Source organism: Gallus gallus, chromosome 1 (assembly GCF_016699485.2).
Source record: "Gallus gallus isolate bGalGal1 chromosome 1, bGalGal1.mat.broiler.GRCg7b, whole genome shotgun sequence".
Taxonomy (NCBI): Eukaryota; Metazoa; Chordata; class Aves; order Galliformes; family Phasianidae; genus Gallus; species Gallus gallus.
In genome coordinates this window covers 17,596,475-17,618,397 of record NC_052532.1, presented here as the reverse complement: position 1 = coordinate 17,618,397, position 21,923 = coordinate 17,596,475, and the positions used below count along the sequence as shown (strand labels likewise).

The 21,923-nt window shown below is 37.3% G+C and overlaps 1 protein-coding gene across 5 annotated transcripts in view; it reads right to left on the bottom strand.

The window, feature by feature from the left end:
- FAM19A5 (family with sequence similarity 19 member A5, C-C motif chemokine like) overlaps positions 1-21,923 on the bottom strand; it is a 421,841-nt gene that overhangs the window by 74,546 nt on the left and 325,372 nt on the right. For 3 of the 5 annotated variants that reach the window (XR_005841186.2, XM_015275813.4, XM_025153804.3), the window contains exon 3: positions 11,036-11,163. Coding sequence is in view for 2 of the 5 variants with exons in the window: in XM_015275813.4 (XP_015131299.1) it covers positions 11,036-11,163 (128 nt within the window). In the remaining 3 variants the exon portion in view is untranslated. Of the gene's footprint in view, positions 1-6,584; positions 6,705-11,035; positions 11,164-21,923 lie in introns of all 5 variants that reach the window. The other 2 variants (XR_005841183.2, XR_005841187.2) reach the window with 1 other exon arrangement.

Genomic DNA, 21,923 nt, shown 5'->3' with positions numbered 1-21,923 from the left:
GCTACCTTTAAAATCCTCACTTCAGAACAGTAAAGCATTCTTTACAATGTAGAACATGGGCTTTCAAGCATCTTTTTCCCTGAAAGTGTACATCAGTGTATTTCATATGCTTTGTTTGCACCTCATGGGCAGCTCCAGAATTCTTTGTTAAGTGTAAATGGGTAAGAATAACAACATTAGTGGAAAAAATAAGTATCTAGATATCCTGCAGCAGTTGTTGATAGTTCAACAGATATTGGAGCTACATAAATAAAGGAAGGCACATCCCAGAGCTTTTGGGCCATGATAACTCAAACTTTTCTGCCTCTGGGTTATTCTGGGTAATCTGCTCTGTATCTGCATTAATCTGCAGGACTGTATTTGGGAGCTGATATCACTGAAAATTCACCTGGTAAAAACTGATTACTATTTGGGTGTTCCAGCCATTTCCACAAGCACTTACTGCTTGCCCAAATAGAGAGGTCAGGCATGTACAAGACAGAATGGGATGGGAGGATGATACCACTGCAGTCTGGAATTAGATTAGTTTATTCTACCATGAATCTGTACTGTCATTTGAAAGACAAAGGTCCTATTTCCCTACATTTTGCTTTTGATTTTACTGACCATCTTCACTGCCTGGTTTGATTTGGATCAAGCATCAGATAATCTTGCTCACTTCCAATTCTGGTCTCAGGTATGTAATCAGACTCTAATGAAAGCATGAAAAGCTTAAACCTAGGGCTCTCACATTATCATGACGCTGTGAGCTGCACTGCCTTCCTGTGCGCCCTAGCATGCTCATGTATGCATGAGAACAAAGGGAATAGGTGAGAACAAGGTCTTACAGACAGGAGTTAATTAGACTGAAAAACAGTCAAGGCTATCCTTTAGGTCTGCCCCCAACATAAAGAAACTTATGTGCAGACATACTACTACTAAGGACTGGAGCTCTGTTCCAAATGCTTAATGGAAATAGTGCAGGGGAATACAGAAAAACAGAAATGTCTGTTATGTGCTACCTTCCGCAGATTTTCAATAACACTTGAGAGCTTAACATCTTTTATGCTTTTGAAACCATTCTTAATAAAATCAAATTAGACCTTTCACAAATCTCTCACCTCCTGGGCCACCTCGACCTAGATCAATACACTCCTGCTAACTGCTATTATGTGCTGTTCGCAGGTCCTCCATCAGTTTCTTGTTGAAATGGTAGTTTTCAATGTGACAGGACTATCTGAATTAATTTTCAAGCATGATTTTAGGAAATAATGTGTCAAAGAAATTATTGAAAGCCCTATGCTATCACATCTATTTAATTTTTCTGTATTCACTGTTTGTTTTGTTCACTCCAAAATTTCTAGCTTGTGTGATTTAACAGAAATTTTGGGAAATATTTTTAAAAAGGAACGTTCAAAAATAGAAGATGAAGCTGTTTAAAATGCTTATCCAAGACTTGTACTATGAACATTCTCACTATAAGAAATAGGTGTGTAATGTTTTTAACATAATTTTAAGTTTCTGATGTCAAGGGGACATACCAGTTTCCAAGTTTCATAGTATTCCACTACATTCTCATTTAAAACACAATTTAGTCTATATACTCAAGTTCTGTACTGAGTGGTTAACAGATTTCTTCCCCACTTACACTATAAAATCTGTTTCTTTCTTCCACATGTATCATGTATCCTCTTGTCTTCTTCAGTTCAACTACACAGCGTATGAGATCTACTGAATAACTTTTTACCATGTGTTGTGCTACTTAAAGTGAATCATGAAACTGTAAAAACAATTGTCAGGACTGTTTCCTCAAATAGTTTCTCCTTGCAATCACCTATTAAATGAGAATTGATTTGCTCATATTCAAGCAAAAAATCAGAACATTCAGACAAATGCCTGTTTATCATGAAGCATACTTGAACAATTATCTCCATATAATTAGATAATTTTTACTGATCATAGAATCATAGAATAATTAAGGTCGGAGAAGACCTGTAAGATCACCTAGTCCAACTGGCCACTTACCACCAATATTGCCCACTAAACTATGAATCTAACCATGATGCATTGCAAAGGGACACAAAAATAATTTCAAGAGTTTTTTGTTTGTTTGTTTGTTTTTTAAATCAAGACCCAGGTAGAAATTTAGGTATTCATTGAAATACAATTTGTAAAGCTTTGCATATACTTTAACACTTCAGATGTCTAGAGTTTTTGCAGGCATATCCAATTTGCAGCCAGCAGCCCTGCAGGCACAGCTCACACTGTAGCCACACCCTGCCCTGCACCATCAGGGTGATGGCCCTTGCTGAACAGCCCAGTCCCTCAGCACCGACCAAACACCTGTATGCTAGTAACCCCATCTGGGCTGAAACAAGGGCACAGGTTGCAGTGCAGTGCCAGCTCAAATTATGGCAAATAAGTTTATGGATTTTTATAGATAAGCTGAACACAGTCCTGTGAACAGCAAAAAAATTGGAGTTTGAGAACAACTTTCAAGATTGCCAACAAATAATCATTTTTTTTTGGTTTATTTGTAACTCCATTTTCAGTCAGCATAAATACTCTACATGCAGATTTTCAAATGGAATGAATAGAGTTGCAATCCACAATTTGATCATGTCTTTACCAGACTTTTGTAAGCCCTCCCTTACAAGAGAGAGCTATCCCTCACTTCACAGTCACATCTTATTCGTGTCATCGCTTTTGGCAGTATGTATGTATGTGAACAACTGCTTTCAAGGATGAAGCACAGGAAGAATAAAATTTCATCAAAAAACTCTGGCAAACACCTGGAGAGCTCAGTACACATTACAACCACCACCATCAAACCAGACTGATTTATTAGTTTTACAAAAACAAAGTCAAATATCCCACAGTTCTATGTTTTTTTTTGCCTTGTTATATGGTTTAATTAAAAAGTAAAATAAAATAAAAGTTTTATAACTTGTATACATTAACCATACTGTATATTTTATGAGGGCTGCTCTGAAAGTAATGCCTTCTATTTTATGATGTCAGCCCACAGTGTCAGAGGCAGATGTTGGTGGTATGGCCATAGGATGGTTGCCAACAACTAGATCAGGCTGTCCAATCTGTCTTCAAACACCTCTGGGGATGGGATATTCACAACTTCTCTGGGCAATCTGTTCCAGTGCCTCACCATACTGGTAAAAGTTTTGCTCCTAACATTTAAGTGATTCTCCCCTCTTTTCGTTTCAAGCCATTCCCCCTTGTTCCATCACTATCAGGACGTGTGAAGTCAGTCCTATTCCTGTTTATAAGCTCCCCTCAAGTATCTGAAGGCTGCAGTGAGGTCCCCCAGAGCCTCTTCTCTAAATTGAATGAGCCCAACTCCCAACACTTTCCTGCATAAGAGTAGTGCTGCAGTCCCTTGATCACGTTTATGGCCCTCCTCTCAACCTGCTCCAATTGCTCCACATCTTTCTTGTATTGGGTGCCCCAGACCTGGATGCAAAGTAGAGGGTGACAAACACCTCCCTCACCCTGCTGGCCACACCTGTCCTGATGGAGCCCAGAATACGGCTGGCTTTCCAGGCTGCAAGCACACACTGCTGACTCACATTCAGCTTTTTTGGGACTGGATTCAATGATCTATGGAGGTCCCTTCCTGTCCCTACAAGTCTTTGATTCTGTGATTTTCATCCACCAGAACCTGTAAGTCCTCTGCTGCAGGGTCTCTTTCAATAAGTATTCTCCCAGTCTGTATACATATCTGGGACTGCTCTGACCCAAGTGCAACACCTTGCACTTGGTCTTGCTGAACCACATTAGATTCTTGTGTGCCCACTTTTCAAGCCTGTTCATGCCCCTCTGGATGGCATCCTTTCTGTCATATCATCTGTACCACTCACCTTAGTGTCATTAACAAACTTCCTGAGGGTACACTTGATCCCACTGTTCATGTTGTTGATAAAGATGCTGAAGAGCACTGATCCCAAGGGTCCCCTGTGGGACACAGCTTTTGACTGGTTTTCACCTGGACATAGAGCCATTGACCACAACTCTCTGGCTTTGACCATTCAACCAATTCAACAGTCCACCCTTCAGATCCTTCTCTCTCTAATTTAGAAATAAAGATATGGTGTGAGACCATGTTAATGGACTTGCACAAGTCCAGGTAGACATCAATTGGCCTTCCTTTGTCCACCAAAATTATCACTTCATCATTGAAGGTCACTATGTTGGTCAGGCATGATCTGTTCTTGGTGAAGCCATCCTGACTGTCTTGGATCATGTCTTCTTCTCACATGTGCCTTAACATAGCTTCTGAGGATGATCTTTTCCATGATTTTTCCAGGCACAGATGTGAGGCTCACTGGTCTGTAGTTCCCTGGGTACTCTTTCTCCCTTTCTTAAAAAATGGAAGCAATATTTTCCTTTTTCCCAGCCACAAAGGACTTTGTCTCTGACAGTCATGATTTCTCAGACATGATGGAGAGTGCCTTGGCAATCAATTCACCCAGTTCCTTCATGGGATGCATACTATCTGACCCCATAGACTTGCACACATTCAGTCTTATCAGGAGGTCTTGGACTTTTTTTTGCTGTTACAGTGGGAGGGATTTTTGCTCCCTAGACTCTTGCCTGAAGGTTTAGGAAGCCTGAGTACCAGTGAAGACTGAGGCAAAGAACTCACTGAGTACCTCAGCCTTCTCCATGTCTTTTGAAGCCACTTCTCCCTTCTCATTTATCAGAAGGGGGTAGACTCTCTTTGGTCTTTTTCTAACCAGCCTACTTGTGGAATTCCTTTCTTGTTATTTTTCACGTACCTTGCCAAGTTCAGTTTCATCTGTACCTTGGCTTTCCTAATCCCATCTCTAATATTCAGATGGCATTTTAATATTCTTCTCAGGCCACACATCCTGGTTAGGTGCATCCCATCCAGTGTCGACACATCCAGTCTCTTTAAAGTCTGTTCAAGATCATAATACCCAAAACCCTGAGAATAACACCAGACACGCAACCTTCATTTAACTGATCTGTTCTCCTCCTTCTGCCTGGATCCCAGTCACCAACCAGCAGGATCAAGGAGAACACCACCTGTGCTTCCAATTGCTATGACATCTTCCCAAGGGACATAAAATCTTTTTTAATATTTTGTAGTGTCCTAGTTGCGGCCTCTTGTGACCAAGCTTGAAAGAGAAGGAACAGAAAGTATCATACCCATCAGCCTCTTTCTGATGTCTTGAATGCAGGCCCCAAGCAGGCAGCAAACCTCTCTAGAGAGATTATCCAGGCAGCAACTGACTGCCTCAGTGCCCCCCAGTGACTAAGACATTGTCTTTTTTTGGCACCACTGGTTCTGACTTCTGTCCTTACTGTAGTTGTCCCCCTTCACAGACCTTTATCCAGACCTTTTTCTCTTTGTATCCCCAGAGCTTCGTATCTGTTGCTTATAGGCATTTCATGGTCAAGGAGGAGGCTCTTCTTTCTGCTCCTAGCAGAGAGGAGCATACAGTCTCCTCACCTTGTGTATTTTTGTCATCTATCTCCTCAGGGCTGGAAGCTTGTTTATCTTCTTCCTCTTCCAGAGACCTCAGACAGGGCTATCGGTCTGCCCGTGTCACTGCACAATATCATGCATCAGTCTCTCTCTGGTTACTTCTCTGCCTAGTGATTTCCTCTTGAAATATGGCCACCTGCTCAAAAAGCTCATCAAACTGGATACACATGCACATGACACCCCCTCTGCCCTCAAACCCTCAGGGGACTTCAAGATTCTGACCTTACAAGATCCTTTTCAACTCAAATGATTCTATGATTTGTCCACAACTGAAGAAAAGATAACAAAAAGACACTGCTACTCACTACGGTGCATGTATACGGACTTTGAAGTCAGGATGTATGTACTCCTGGTGTCATAGGTTAAATTTAGCCCAAGATTCTGATTCCCCAACAGTCTTGGACATGGATGATAGAAAATTCAGGATCAGTACTTCCTTCTTGTTTCTAAAAACTTTCATTGGACTGATATGAAGGGATAAAACAGCTTCCTGAAAAATGAACTCTCTAATTTTGGCCCATATTTAGTGTTCCTGCCTACAATTAGAACTGTGTGAGAACTCGGTAGATGACCTCCTGACAAGTGGGTCTAATGCATCCGTTTCATAAGCTGACCATCAAGGGAAAAGAGAGAAACCTAATTTGGCATGGCATGAATGCTTGCATCATCCCACTGCTATAATTTCAGTACTGTCTGAAAGCTTATTTTGGTGGGTATTATGTTCTAGAATGAAACAGAACTACAACTGGTGAGATGTCAACAAACTTCCAAAAACAGCTTAACCAAATACAATCAGCTGAGCTGTGGAGATGTGAAATGCACATTTAGAAACACTCAGAGCTGGAATGTCAGTGAAGCTAAGTACAGTAAAGCTAGAGTTATATGAGTATCTAACAAAAACATGAATATCACCATTAAGGACATAAATAACAGTACTTTCATTTTGAAGAAACTCTGAATTTCTAAAGCTCTTAAAATATCAATTCAGATCTCCAAATTCACTAAGATAGGTAGCTAAGGATTGTTAATCTTATTTTTACTGCTGGGTAAACTGAGGCAGAGAGGTTCAGTGACTTACCCAAGGCCACAGAGGAAGTCACTGTCAGAGCCGGGATTAGAGCTCAGGAGTTTCTGGCTCCCAGTCCCAAGCTCAGACCACTAGACCATGGCCTCAGGACATTTCCAGCTGGTCTTCAGTCTAAAAAAAAGTAAATTCTCAAGTATGTTACAAGTATGTAACATATATGTACTTATCTACTTAGAATGTAATGGTATGAACAAGAACAAATTGCTCATAAGTCAATGATGAAAAGAAAACCAGTATATTGTCACTGATTTACCATTATCATACATCTGCGTATGATAAGGCTTTACAAAAATCTTGATTTAAGTTGCAGCCAATAAAAACTGCTGTCGTATTTCTCAGAGTAAAGAACAAATTGCCATTCCAACCCAGCCAGCTTGTCATTTATATTAATGGCGAGGAATGCTAAGTTGCTCTGTGTGTAAGTAAACTCTATTAAGAAAGTCACGTCCCTTGGTGAAACTAGATCCTTAGTAAATTTTACTAGCTAAGCACTGAGCTCCATGTCAGAGTAATTACACCTTTTATCCACTGTGAGCTCTCTCTTAGCTTCTTCATACTCTTTAATTTCCCACTCCAGCTAATTTAGCAGTACAATCGCAAAGGTTTTAAAAGGTTAGCTACTGAGGAATTGGCACATGAATGTTCTGTTAAGCTCCACGCATTGAAATCACATCATGTAGAAGAAGGAATTAATTAAGTAACAATTAGGTAGTGATGGATCATTGACAACATATATACACTTTGCTGCTAAAATTAATCTCCCCTGTAAAGCCGATACATTCTGAATCATTTATACACTGGCAAGATTTTTTTTTTTTTTTAACTTGACCTATAAAATGGATAAGCTTCTCAACAACATCTGAAAAAATATAATAATTATCACATCTTTATGGTACTATTGATTCTACATACTATTTTAAAATATAATGTACCGTCTTTTAAAAAAATAGGAATTGAAATAGTAGTGAGAATAGCAAAAGGGGAAGAACTTTTTAAGGTAGGAAGTATTAAAGTGACTGTAAGGACATTTTTCACATGAAAGTACTTAGTATGTTGAAAGTGCTAACAATTCTGTAGTATTCTCTTGCTACCTTATTTTACAAGTTGCCATATTGTTTCCTTGTATCAGCTGCTTAATATATAGATTGGCAGTTAGCCCGGACAATCCTCTATTCTAAAAGCCTCTTAGCAGATGAAAAATCCTTAGTTCATTCACACCTTGTAGATAGGATGACAGGGCAGAAGTGACATCCAGATCCATTTAGAATATACTTTGAGTTTGTTTCTCCTTTGCCTTGCACCTTGTGTAGTCATTTATAGCTGTGCAAAGTGAGCACGAAATGGGTATAAAACACTCCTGCCCATGTAAGGAGAGAATTCTGATTTTGCTGCAATATTTCCAGAGGTAATTACAAAAAGTGCCATGCAGTGAAAAAAATCTGGCTCTTCATAGAAAGTCTACAGAATTTTGACACAAACATAAAGTAGCAGTTTAAAGAATTTGCATTTATACTTTGGAGAAAAGAGTATTTTCTTACCCTATTTGTTTGGTAAATTCATAGGAAAAAACGTTAAACATTAAATATATCTCAAGAAAATGAAAACTATTTCATCCTTGTTTTGGTAAAAATCATATTTAAATAGAAGTCCTAGGTTGTATTCTCACATACGGGGAGATTTCCCTCACATAGGGAAATCATGCCCTAGACAGAATCTTCACCATTCTATAATTTCACGTGCTTCTTCTAAACTCAGTTATTCAAAAGTTACACAGAACTATCTGTAATCAAATCAGCTGGTATTATCACAACAGCTGGTCTCAGTCCATCAGAGTTCAATACTGTCCTGGCATCAGCACAGTAGCAAATGACTGTCTTCAGCATTTACCAGAGATCTCTCTGCAATATGATTTATCATCACCATGACAATGTAAGACCTAGTGCTAAACATCTTCATGATACTGATTAATATATTTAGAAAAGGCCTGCAAATATTAGATTAACAAATGTGAGTTAACAAAACTGTTAGGATATAATTAAGGATATAATGTAGCTACCACTGAAAATGTGGTTAAGAATTGTGTCTACTTAACAATATAAATGATGTATAATAATTCATTTAACATGTTTGGACATGAATTTCCCCATACTTCCTGGTGACCATTTTCCTGTCCCTTCTTTGCACACTGTTAATCCTCCCCATTATAATTAAATGCCACTGTGGGACTGGTAACTCAGATGTATATTCCAAGCAGAAATAGAAAATACTTGACTGCTTCAGTAGCTTTTGACCTAAGAATACTGCTAGAAAAAAGGTCTCATGATGTTTCTGCTAGAAAATTTATCTTCTTTTAAATCTCAGTCAAGCACTTCCAAGAGTTATCATAAGAGATAGTTTCCATGCCTATTACCATTGTCCAGAGCTTTCCATAACCTTCAATGAAGCGTCTAGAGAACAAATGAACATTTGTTAACATGTAATTTTATTAATACTGCATTATGGCTTGCAGCTTCATGGTTTTGCTGCTGGTTGGTTTTACTTTCCTTCCCATTCTGTATTCAGAGCTTCTTTAAACATTCTGAGAGCTAGTCTGCCTTGACTGAAAAATACTGTGTGTTTGTTGTGTGTCTGCATGTGTGATACCAACTGTTGAAGGCTGCTCAGTGTTAGATGAGGGCTTATGCTCAGAGCCTTTCTACAGTTGGCTCTCTGCAGAGTCTTTCCTCACCAAGGACAACAATGTCTCCATGTGGGGGAGAATCTGCTTGATAATATTATACTTTCCTCAGCCATTATTTAACTGAGATGGGGCATGATTATAATTTCATTTATGTTAATCAAAATCATGAGTCATTCAATTCGTGTCAATAGTATTTAAGAGCTATACAGACAAGTAAGAGCTTAGAATCAAGCTTCTGATGTTAAATCTGAAAGGTTATCTCAATCACTTTATTAAAGATAGATACTGAAGGATAGATCCTCAGCTTACTTTGCATTATTCAGCCATTCCATTAGCATAAAACATCAAATAAAGAACTATAATGACAGCTGATAATGTGTCATGGTACATAGGTTTTCAGCTTACCTCAAGTACAGAAAACACCCCTGCATTAACAAGATTTAAGATAATACTTTTAGTATGACAAAGTTATATCAGAAATCCTTGCTATTAGAAGCTCATATTAATGTTTAGACCAAAAAAAAAAAAAAAAAAAGAAAGAAAGAAATTTTTTTTTTTTTTTTTGGACATGCTTATGTAACTTGAATTCAAAATAGCTATAGGCAAACAATATTTAAGTAAGACCTCAGAGACTGTTTTGTAGCCCTGTCCACAATGAAAATTTTGTCTAGCAAAAACAGGTGCATCAAAACAGTAATCACAATTCATAGACTTTCTTTTACATATAACTTCTAAAGTTCCATCAACTGTTCATTCCTTTTATAGAAGAAAAAAATGTTAGTTTTTCAAAATACAGATATTCTAAAGCTATAAGAGGCTTTCTACTGCTGTCTGTCTCCTGTTCAGACAGAGAAATTGTGCAGGGGTTGATAGGCATTAATTTAGTCCTCACTAATAAGTACTTCTAACACAAAATATTCTTGAAATGGTTCTTATTTAAATTACACTCAAGCTCCCTGTAAATCTAAAAAATGTTTATAGGGGAAAAATCATTTCACAAGGTCTAGCTAGCTATCAGAATGTTTCTCTATTATAACTATCAAGATTTTTTCCATTTCTGAAGTCATAGAATTATTGACATTTGAGAACATTTTGTAGAAATATTTGGTATATTACAGACTCTAGAAACTATCACTGTCATACACACTATCAGCTTCACTGCAAGCATATGCCCCAAGACACCAAATCAGAAATCTGAAGATTCTATCAACAAACTAGGACCAAAAAGGTGTTTTTATTTTTTGTTTTTATTTTATTTTATTTTTTACTAGGTTTTCTATGCTGCCCAGTTACTGCCTCACTGAAAACCAAAGATCTGTCTGTGCAAAGGTTTTTCCATTGTGGTGGGAGTAGCAAAAATATTTCCTCCTCACTTGCTAGTGAAAGCTTTCTTTCTGATCTGCTAGAACATGTGTTCAGTTTTATATCCTCAGCATAAGAAAATTTTCATACAGCGAAGAAATGAGAAACCATTTTCAGCCTGAATGCACGTTAGTAAAACCACCAATCCCTTATAAGAAAACCTTGACATAATTTTCATTCTTAGGGGCATTTTACATTTTTCCCTGTCTTGGTGATAGCACTTCCAGGCATTTCAATAAAAACATTTGGACCCACAGCTTAATTATAAGGCAACAAATCTGTACTGAAAAGCAATTATTAAAAAAATTATATATTTATATTATAATATAAAAAAATAATTAAAAAAATTGTTTTTCAATGAAACACAGTAAAAAAGAAACAATATAGAAAAGTGATTTACCGTGGTTGTCTTTATCCGACCTCCTGGTTGTGTACAGGTCCAGCCTGATTTATTGATTAGCAAATCACAGCCTTCTCCTTCTAAACATGGCAGCATTTCACACCACTGTTTTGTTTTGATAATTCGTGCTGAACAGAAAGAAAACAACAACAACAAACAAAAGAATAAAAAAGATTGGCAGGAGATTTCACATTTCACTTATTTCTAAGCATTTTCTCATTAGAGTTGTCTATTTTCATCATCTGATAATCCACCCATAGTTTACGATATAAACAGCCTTAGGCAATTTACAGAATTATTGACAACATCTGCTGTGCCAGCAAATTTCATAATAAAAATAGAACTTAAAAAACAACAATAAATAAAAAGATAGCCCTGTCATACATAAAAAGAACATAAAAGTTAGCTAACTTCAAATTCCATGCTATTCACAATCAATGAAACATTGTGGACACTAACAACTGAAGCCTTATTATTTTTAACTGATCATTACAATAGCCTAAAAAATGACCTATGACTGAGATCCATTGTGTTAGGCTGTAAATAATCTTATCCTGAATAGCTTACATAGTAAATACACATGAGGAACACTGGAGAGAGAAAAGCTGTAATAGGTAAAGAGGTTAACATAATGACAGTAACTGGGAAAGCTCTGTGATACTAGCAATAGTAGGCATAGTCAGGGACAGGAACTAGAAACAGAAGCAGAACATCATGAATAGCTGAGGTTGTTTTGTTTGCTTATCTCAGAGAAGAGGAGGCTGATAGGAGGTCTCATGGAGGCCTACAGCTCCTCACAGGGAGTAGAGTAGCAGCACTGAGCTCTGCTTTCTGGTGACAGTGAACCCAAAGGAATGGCATGGAGTTGTGTCAGGGGAGGGTTAGGCTGGAAATTAGAAAAAAGTTCTTCACCAGAGGGAGGTGGGCATGGAACAGGCTCCCCAGGGAAGTAAGTGGTCCTTGCACTAAGCCTGATGGAGTTCAAGGAGTGTTTGGACAACACTCTCAGATGCAGGGTTTGAATTTTGTGTGGTCCTGTGTGGAACTAGGAGTTGGACTCAATGATCCTTGTGGGTTTCTTTCAAGATAATCTCTAATTCTATGACTAGTGTTGAAGGAAGAACATGTTAGGAAATCATGAGGAAGGAGACAATAAGCCTGGAACAAAAACCCTATTGCCCTATTACCACAGGGGAAAGGAGATTTAGTCAGAAAGTTGAAGGTCCCTAACTACCTGAAAGGTTCTGTTTTACATGCTTTGTGGCTTCTCTTAATACTTAGTCTCCCTTGTAAGCTGGTTACTCATGACTTCCTCAAGGTTGTGTAGTAAAAGAGCATTAAAGGAGATGCAGACTAGCTATACAGATTTTTTTTTTCTGCAAGCTAGGGAGAAAAAAGGGAAGTTAATTCCTGTAAATATATTTCTGGGTTAAAATAATACTTATTTTGAGTTCACCTCTTTAGTACTTGGTTTCATTCTGGTGGAATACTAAGCAATATGGCTAAGATCAGATATTTAATTGCTCTTTCATTCTCCATGTAGGGAAAATTGTAGAGCAAAGAGTTAAAATTTTAGAATGGCCTAGGTTGGAAGAGTCCTTAATGATGGGAGGGTTGCTACCCACCAGCTGAGGTTGCCCAGGGCCCCATGCAACATGGCCATGAACACCTCCAGGGATGTGACACTCACATCTTCTCTAGATAGACTGTTCCAGTGCCTTACCATCCTGAGTAGAAATTTCCTCCTAATATCTCACCTAAATCTTCTCTCTTTTAATTTAAGATTAATTGAACACATGATTTTTTTTTTAGACATATAAAACATAATTTATTTTTTTAAAAATCATTCCCCCTTGTCCTATCAATATCAGACCATATAAAAAGTCAGTTTCCCTCCTGTTTATAAGTTCAGTTTACGTACTGGAATGCTACAGTGTCTCTGGAGCTTTCTCTTCTACAAGAAGAATAAGCTCAGCTCCCTCAACCTTCCTTTATAAGATGGTGCTCCAGACCTTTGATCATCTTTGATGCCCTTCTCTGGATCCACAGTTCCATGTCTTACTTGTTTTGGGGTCACATGTTTGGGATGCTTTTTTTTTTTTTTTTTAATAATATAGGCACAGATTTTCTTGCTTGTTGTCACATGTTCATGCTAAATGATGAATAATGTGCTTTTACTCAGACTATAAGCATTGTAGTCCACAGAAAATGACCTTCAGTTCTTTCAGAGATCACCTTGACAATATTGGGCTAGGCTATGAGAAAGCTTTGCCTCCTTAACTTTTATACATGCGTTTTAGGATTCAATGTGAAAACAAATTCCACATACAAAGACAGAGAACATGTCCTCCTCTATGTTCATACTTAACACTATTATCTGAATCGTATATATCTCACATATCGTGAGACCAACGAAAAGAGATCTACAGGGGAAAAAACGTACGTGAAGCTTATGGTGCTTCAAATTAACTTGGGGTTCAAGGAGATTAAAAGCAGGCATTTACACCCAGTGGCAGCTCTTTACACTCACCTGAACAGTTTCCTCACACCCTTGATTTCCTGTCTGGAACTACTTAAGAACACAGTTCCCAATGCCACTAGAAAATGGCAAGAAATACAACTGTAATTTAAAGTCTTTCAATAAAATCTTTTCCAGTATTTTGACATGAAACATCTTGTGTCCTCAGTCCCAGTACAATTGTTGGTAAGCTCCAGTAGTATAACAAACATTTCTTTCAGTGGAAGGTCAATCTGAAATTCTTAACAAGATTTCCATTACTAAAAAACACCATAGCTCCCTGACATCTACAAAGGAACATTCTCTACTGGTTAGGTGATATATATCACTAGAGGAACAATTACCAAAAAATTTCATAACTACAATTTGTTTTTTAAAGTAAATCAACTAAGTTTTTATAACACATAAAATAATGAAATACAGATTGTACTTGGGGTGCATAGGTAGTGCTCTATTGAGAACTGGACTGCATCAGTTTTCAAAGCTAACATCTTTTATGTAACTCGTAATAGCCTCATCCTTCCTGGGTGAAGCCATGCATTCAGTTGCAGACTTCACAGAAAAACCTTAATAAAATGTTAACAACAAATGTCATCCATCTGCATTTATATGTTTTGCAAATGACATATTGAAATGGCTATTTCTATCAATGTCTCAACAATATGAAGGCTCAGTGAAAGACTGAACAATCAGTTAAACTCAAAAATATATATTAGAATGCCAGTATTATCTCAGGTATGAGGCTTTCCTGGAAACATAAGTTGAAGTAACCTTCAAAAATATATTTGTTTCCCCTACAGACTACTCTTAGTGTTTGCTTGGTTGCTATCTCAGAATGCAGCTATCTGTAATATCACAAGTACATTAGCTCTTGCTCTGGGTATTAGCTATATCCATGGAAATTTAGAACATACCAAGAGAATTTTACAGAATTTCTATCTTAAGTATATTGGCTAGCTCATGCATCTAGAAACAAAAGCTTTCTTTTTTTTGCAGGAACAATTACTCAGCTCATGTGTTCAAGTGCACCTTAGCTCTGCAAACTTTGCTCCATAGGGTCTCTCCCCACCTCGCAAATCTGCTACTTTTCAAGCTGATACCTTTTTTTCTTCTAAAAATATCTGTAGTTTCCCCTGTACAGTTTAACTCAGTTAATGGGTGCCCTCTTCCTTAACATAATCAATTTTGGACAGACAATTTTGTATAAAACACTCACTCTCATATTCCCACCATAACAAGCTTTGTTTTCTGGGCCGTCTTCCAGTAGGCAGCTGGACACCCTCACACTCATGTGTAAATTGAAGTTTATACAGGCATATGGCTCTCTTAAGCACATGCAGCTACATCAGAGGCCATATCTATAACTGTGGGGTTATGTCTATTTTTGCATTTTTCCTTTTCAGTTTGCCTAGTAGCAGAGTATCACAGTGAAGCTAAATACATAAGTAGCAAAGCATACAACCATTTTATCAGCACAGTATCAAGAATTTCTATTGGTAATTTAAAATGAGTTATACTCATCAAAGCAAAGACATACAGTGTATTTCCTCAGGCAGCGTAGTTGGAATTTTACTTCCTATATTCACCAGGGGCAAAATTCAGACCTCTGTAGATAGACAGCAAAAAGCTTATGAGACTCCTCAAATCCCCTCTGAGCTCCATTATAAAGAATTATGGTGGTACTTAAATGATACATAAGCTTTGTGCAAACCTTCTGCAAATAATTGAATTTCACCTCAAGAATCTGATCCGACGCTTCTTTGCATTCCCTAAGAAAGGCCATGCCCCTTCACTTCAGCTGAAGTTAATGGGAACTGACGATGCTCAGCACATGGTGGAATTGCTTTCCTTGGTAATGCCATCTGAACAGGAGAACAAGCAGGGACAAACCAATAGCTTCTCATACAAACGGGTCTGAGGTGTACCAGGCAGGCAGAGGTGACACTAACATGATGCCAAGCTACCCACTGAAACATTCTTAAGTATTCTGTTAAATAAAGAACTTCACAATACATTTGTTAAAAATATATATTAAAAATCCATCATCGTATTTAATAATATTTAACTACGAAGTGATCCAGAGCACCATTTATTTCTTCTAAATATCTCAACTAGAAATTCATGTCTAATCCTGTCACCTGGTTTAAATTATATGTATACCTTTCTGTAGAGAAACAGCTTTATTTTCTGTATTTTCAAGCATTAATTTTACATTCAGATAGTTATCAGTTGCTGCATCCCTAGTCAACCTTACAACTGAAAATCATGACATTTTGTGATAACAAAAAATGAGATAAATCAGCAGCACTAAACACAAAAAACTTACAGCCATGTAAAGTATGTTGGATCAACACAGGCAGATTGCAATTATTTTTATTCCCAAATGTTGGAGAGTGAACTTAGAAGTAAAAAACAAACAAACAAACCAACAAACAAAAAACGTACATAGCTTTTCCACCAAATTTTGGTGGAATTTTTTGGAATTTTGGTTAAAACAGCACTTGAATAGTGAGAATGTTATTTTAGAACACATCATGCTTCTAGGCATGAAAAGTGGTGTGTGAAATAAACATTTACAAATTGTAATGAAAATCACTGTAGAAAAGCCTGAAGAATGTCAGTCGGTTCCAGGTGTCTGAAGTAACAAACAGAAAATTCTATGGAATACAGAGTTGTTGAACGTACCTCTTAGCTGAGGGCTTAGATAACCTATACTTCTTACAGAATGATGACAAGAATGATTTTTTTTTTCAATGATAACTTGTATCACTTAATGCAGGATGCAAAGTATGCATCAAGACAAAAATATTTAATTTTTGATTTTCATACCTTACTTCACTGCTGTTATTCTGAATATCTGAAGAAAGTTTATCAGCATAGCTGATTCCCAAAGCTCAAGAATGCCTTTAGTTTCATCAGTTTAGATGCAGTTACATACAGAACTTTATCCTAGTGAACCTTTTCCACTTTAAACTTAACAAAATCTACATGTTTCCTTGTTGATCACCTCCAGCTGATCCCAAATGGTCTAATCATCCCACTCTTCTCCATACCTCTCTCTTCTCCTTAGCTCATGTTTTTCCTATTCCTTCTTCCATTTTATTCAGCTGTAAACTCTTGCCTCAACTGTTTTAACATTTGCTCCAACCATCTCTCTCCTCTACCTGATTTGGTATATATACACCATGTACCTACCAAAAAAAACTTCATAAAGCCTCTTACATTTTGCTAGTTTTACCTAAAACTGGTAGCTAATTTTAATTGTCCTGAATTAGTACAGAGGCTGATTAACTTGCCCAAGGTAACACAAGAAATTTGTTGCAGAGTTGGAAGCAATGCTTCTGAATTCTTAGAGGTCACTTGTGCAGAGACCTTTATCTGTCTCATCTTCCTTCAAAAAAAAAAAAAAAAAAAAGCATACTTTATTATGTACAGATGAGAAATTAACAAAAATAGTTTTATGCGTAGTAATAGGCTTTTAAAAACACGTCAGTGAAACTGTGGCATCACAAAAGAGGCCAGTGGAAAGAAACTGAATCAGTCCTTTAACAAGAACTGCAATAACGTACTGTCTTTAGTGCAGCAATTTGACTGTAATAGTGCATAAGCCCCAAACATTAATCTATTTTACTATACAACAAGGAAACATCACGAACCTTAGATACCTTTTACAGCAGTCATTCTGCTCCACTTAAAACACTGGAAGCAGTGTTAATTCACAGTTAGCTCATCTCAATTATTTATAGGACATCTAGACCAAAGACTACTTAGGTCTAAGAACAGCAATACTGCAATGTCTAGACACCCATTTTGTCATTTTGCTCTTGCTGTCAAGATTGGGAAGAAGGTTGAGAAATATATGGAAAAAAAAATGCTTTCCTGCAGGCTCCTCAAAGGCTGCAAATTGATACCAGGTTACTAGGTGAAGAGTAAAAGATTGAATGACAAGGTAGAAAATTCCTGCAACTCACCCAAATACAGCTTCAGTAAGGGAAAAGTTTTATTGTGTCCCCACTGCTGAGAAGAAGCCTTCACTATTGAGCTATTCCATGTAAAGGGATGAAAGTTTTGGTTCACCAGACACAGTGTAGATCATACCATGTATTTTGGGGAGGAGCAGTACAATATACAGGAGATGATCTCCAAATTATGCAGTCATTCATATCATTCCAAACTACAGCTGCCTAAGGGGTACTCCTGCTATCTATATGGATGGCCCCTAGGAATTCAGTTGTGGCATAAGAGGTTGCTGGATGAAGTTGTGGAAATACTTAGCTACCTCAGTATACCACAGCAGGACAGGTTTAACTCATAAAGTACTGCATTTAGCAAGGTATCCAGGCATCCTACTAATTTGAAGAAGGTACCTGAAGTTTTGCTGAATCTTCACAAGACTGTAAAATAAATACCCACTGACAGCTGAAGAAGAAGAATGTTCAAAGATATGGCACAAATCAGAAACAACTATAACTATTATTTATGCATAATAAATATCCAAAACACATGACAAAGAGTTAAAAAAAAAACCTTAAAATAAAACATAAAGCAACAACAACAAAACCCCACAAGCACATAATTAAAAAATAATAAAAAAAAAACAACGCAGAATGCAGATTCTGGGAGCACTGTAATGAAATTCAACTGCTCTCATCTTCTTTCCTGTTTGTGTTTCACAATAGCAGGATTTCCTCATTATGCTGCTCCAGATAATACATAAATACATCAATTATGAAAATAAATTTGTGAGAGTAAATGCAAGGGATCTTCAGCAGTGAATAAACAGTCCCTCTCTTTTCAGTTATTTTTTGGAAGCACTGATCTAGTGATCTAGTGATCGTTATCTTAGATTTGTCTACATCCAGCTGTTGAAATCCTTGTGTGAATGAAGCAGTACCCTACAATGGAAAATACTCTACAAACTAGCTTCACAGTCAATTTATGTCTATTTCCATTTTTAGATGCAAGAACTAAATTTCTTCTATTTATAATTTGCGCTCATTTGAGACTGCAGTGTATCTCTGCATTCATTCTCAACCCCTTGGCCTTTCTCTGGCAATTACTACAATTGCTCACACAGAAAAGCAGTTCAGCAAATATAGCACATATATTTCAACAGCTTATAAAACAATCTAACAGTTAGAAGAAAAAAAAACCCCACAACTGTATAGTTTGCCAAGTCTCACAGGGTCACAGCAAGCATCATGAGAATCATTATAAATAATAAATGCAGATAAAATCTACATGTTAGAATTTTCTATAGACATATTACTTGTGTGAGTAGCCTCTCCTAAGCTAGTGGTTTTTATGCATCACAAGGCCAATACTTTCAATAGGCAACCTGGTCCACAACATAGGCCAGGATTTCAGCACATGCCTGAGTACTCAAAGAAGTACATATTCACTGCTTTTCAACCTGTGAATGATCTAGCACTTCGCTGTCTGTGGGTACTTAGCATTTGCCATTTAATAATATATGCTAATTGAACACCTTCTTTTGGAGAAAGCCTTTGTCAGGTCTCTGTGTCTTCTGTTGCTACCCCCTACTGTTCTGCTCTGCTGTATTCAATTAGTGTGCTGGAAGCAACTAAAAATCTGCCAACAAAGAATCCACCAGAGAACAGGTTTTCACCACATTTCACTTCACTGCCAGCACACCAAGAGCAGCAGATTTAACTGGAGAGGGACAACAATTTCAGGCCCAAAGAAAGGGATTCGGAGACAAAAGCAAAGGGCAGAGACAAGAGAGGGCTATAATGGAAAGCTACAAGAGAACAGATAATAGAAAATAAAGAATAAGACAGGAAAGGAAGGTAAAAGAGGACAGCATAGGACAAAGCCCCATTGCATGTAGCAGCTACTGAGGCAGCTGAACAAGGTCAAAAACCTGTGCAACTTGTTCAGTGAAGTCAGCAGGATGACAAGGATAAGTGAAGGCTAAAGAATAGAATTGATTTTTTTTCAATCAACTACACTAATTCCAATCATCCTGATATGAGCAGAGTACTGCAGTGAAGGACAAGTTTCACTGTGGTTAAAGGAAGAATGTGAAATAATAGGGCAAATACCTGTGACGATCCCTGCATTACACAGATGCAACTGTGGAAGAGGAAAAATGGCCCCAGAACTCCTAGCTATTAAGTATGTCCACATATCAGTGTAATCACTGAAAAGAAGCTGGTAAAAAAAAAAATATATATATATATATACATATATATATGAAATTAATGAAGAGAGGAAGTTGGTAGGATTATAAATCTTACAAAAAGTGTCTGAAAACAGGCTGAACATTGGAGTGGATGTAGGTGGCATCTGCAGTTTCACATATTACTGCAGAATATCTGACTGTGCTCTCAGGAATGTGAAACATACTCAAATGACGGCAACAGGACTCAAACTGTGCAATGCTCGTGTACGTGTAAGTAACAGGCTAGTTACTTAAGCTCAATGAAGCCTGTGCATGATCGGTAAGAAAAGGCAAAAAAAAAAAAAAAAAATTATCTCTTAATTTGACATTTGATCTTCTATGAAGCAATGAGAATGAGAATGTGAAATCATATGTGAGAACAGAAATGGGTTATTCTTTAATCTTTTAAAACTATTTCTGGGACTATTAGTACTCTCCCTGTGCATTCAAAGGACAAACATTTAGCAGAGTTGTTCTCCTCTGACCCTCATTGCCTTTGGTACTTTCCAAGTCCAGTGTCAGCATGTACACTGCTTCTGTGACATGGTGGTGACACTTTATTGTGCACTGAAAGGGATAATAATGCAGCTGTTCTCAAGTACAATGGGCTTCCTTTGTCAACAACTACAGCAGTGGGAAACTCTGCCCTCCTTTTGTCACGTATGTAAGAAGAGAACATGTAAGCAAATTGAGTTGAAACGAGATCACTGACTAGCACAGAAGGACACTAACCACGGCCTCTATGAGAACAATTAAAAGGATTAGAAAAGGAAACTCCGGGACTAGACTGCATTTATCGCATGCCCCCCACGATTTCCCTCTCTTCTGTGCCTAGATGCTCTGTGCACTCATTGCAATTTAATGGTACTTACATGAAAATTAGGAAAACTTTTAATAAAAGTGGTGAAAAGGTTAAAAACAAAAGGAAGACAATTATATGGCATTGTCTTTCACAATGAAAATACAAAGAATATAGCTAATTGTGACTCTTCTGAAACTTTTTTTCATAAATATTACTTTGTCAGTACCTGAAGAATCTTGCTGCAGTGAACTGCAATGTCGACCTTTAGATAACTTGGAACTGGCTTTTTTCATGACTACTGCTTTCATCAGTCAGTGTTTGACCAATAGGAGGGCAAAAGTGTTTAAATGCTGCATAGAAGGTAAATCTTATAACATGCACCATACCAGCATGTGTCCATAGGAAACAGTGGCACAGTCATGAATGTTTGTCACATGCTGACAGATCAATCATAAACCTTGTCAACTAACCACTCAACATCATGGGTACATAGAATGATTTCTGACTGACAGATGAGGCCACATGGTTATTATTTTTTTAATGTAACTTTTCACATATATAAACTGTTACCATTCCTTACCCGACTTTTACATAATTTGAAATATAAATATTTTCCCTCTCTTTTGTACTTTAACTTTGGGCAATCACCATTTTCCAAACTTAGCGAAGTTTTCTATGTATTAAGTAATTAAAAACAAAAGCTCAAATGTCAAGTTTATATTTATATAAGGTTTCTACTTTTACTTTATTTTTACAATAGAGTACATAATGTCAGGAGACATATTTTAAAAATACAAATAATGTAATTCATTTCCAAAACTCAGCTAGTGTGTAGGTGTTTTCACCCTAAACCACATAGGATCTAATTTTCAAAGACACATCAGATTCTACATCAAAATATACTTTGTCTTATATAATAAATACTGTAGAGTTAAGAGCAAGTTCTACAAGAGAAATCATCACTGATTAGAAGGAATATTCTTTCCTTTTTCACTTTGCAGGTGATATTTTATTTATTTGAACATATCCAGCACATCTATGAACAGCCACAGAAGTTAAAGGCCAGTACTCTCCCTGTCTCCTTCACCATCAGAAAATTTAACGTGAAAATTCCAAAATTATTTCTGCAAAAGTAGACTAAAGGGATTGGTTGTAAGGCAAAGAATAGGGAACTACTGTTCCTTTAGGTACTGCCCACTACCTAGGATTGTGGGCAATCCTAGCCATTGGTGATTGCATCAGAAGTCCTGGCCACTGTTAAAAGCAGTGCAGTGGAGGCTGGTAGGGACAGTGGACAGGACCAAAGCATAGGGAACATATGGTGAAGTACTTTTTCAAGCTTTATGAGATCTGAAAATAAGGCGTTGTAAGCACTCATGTTTTC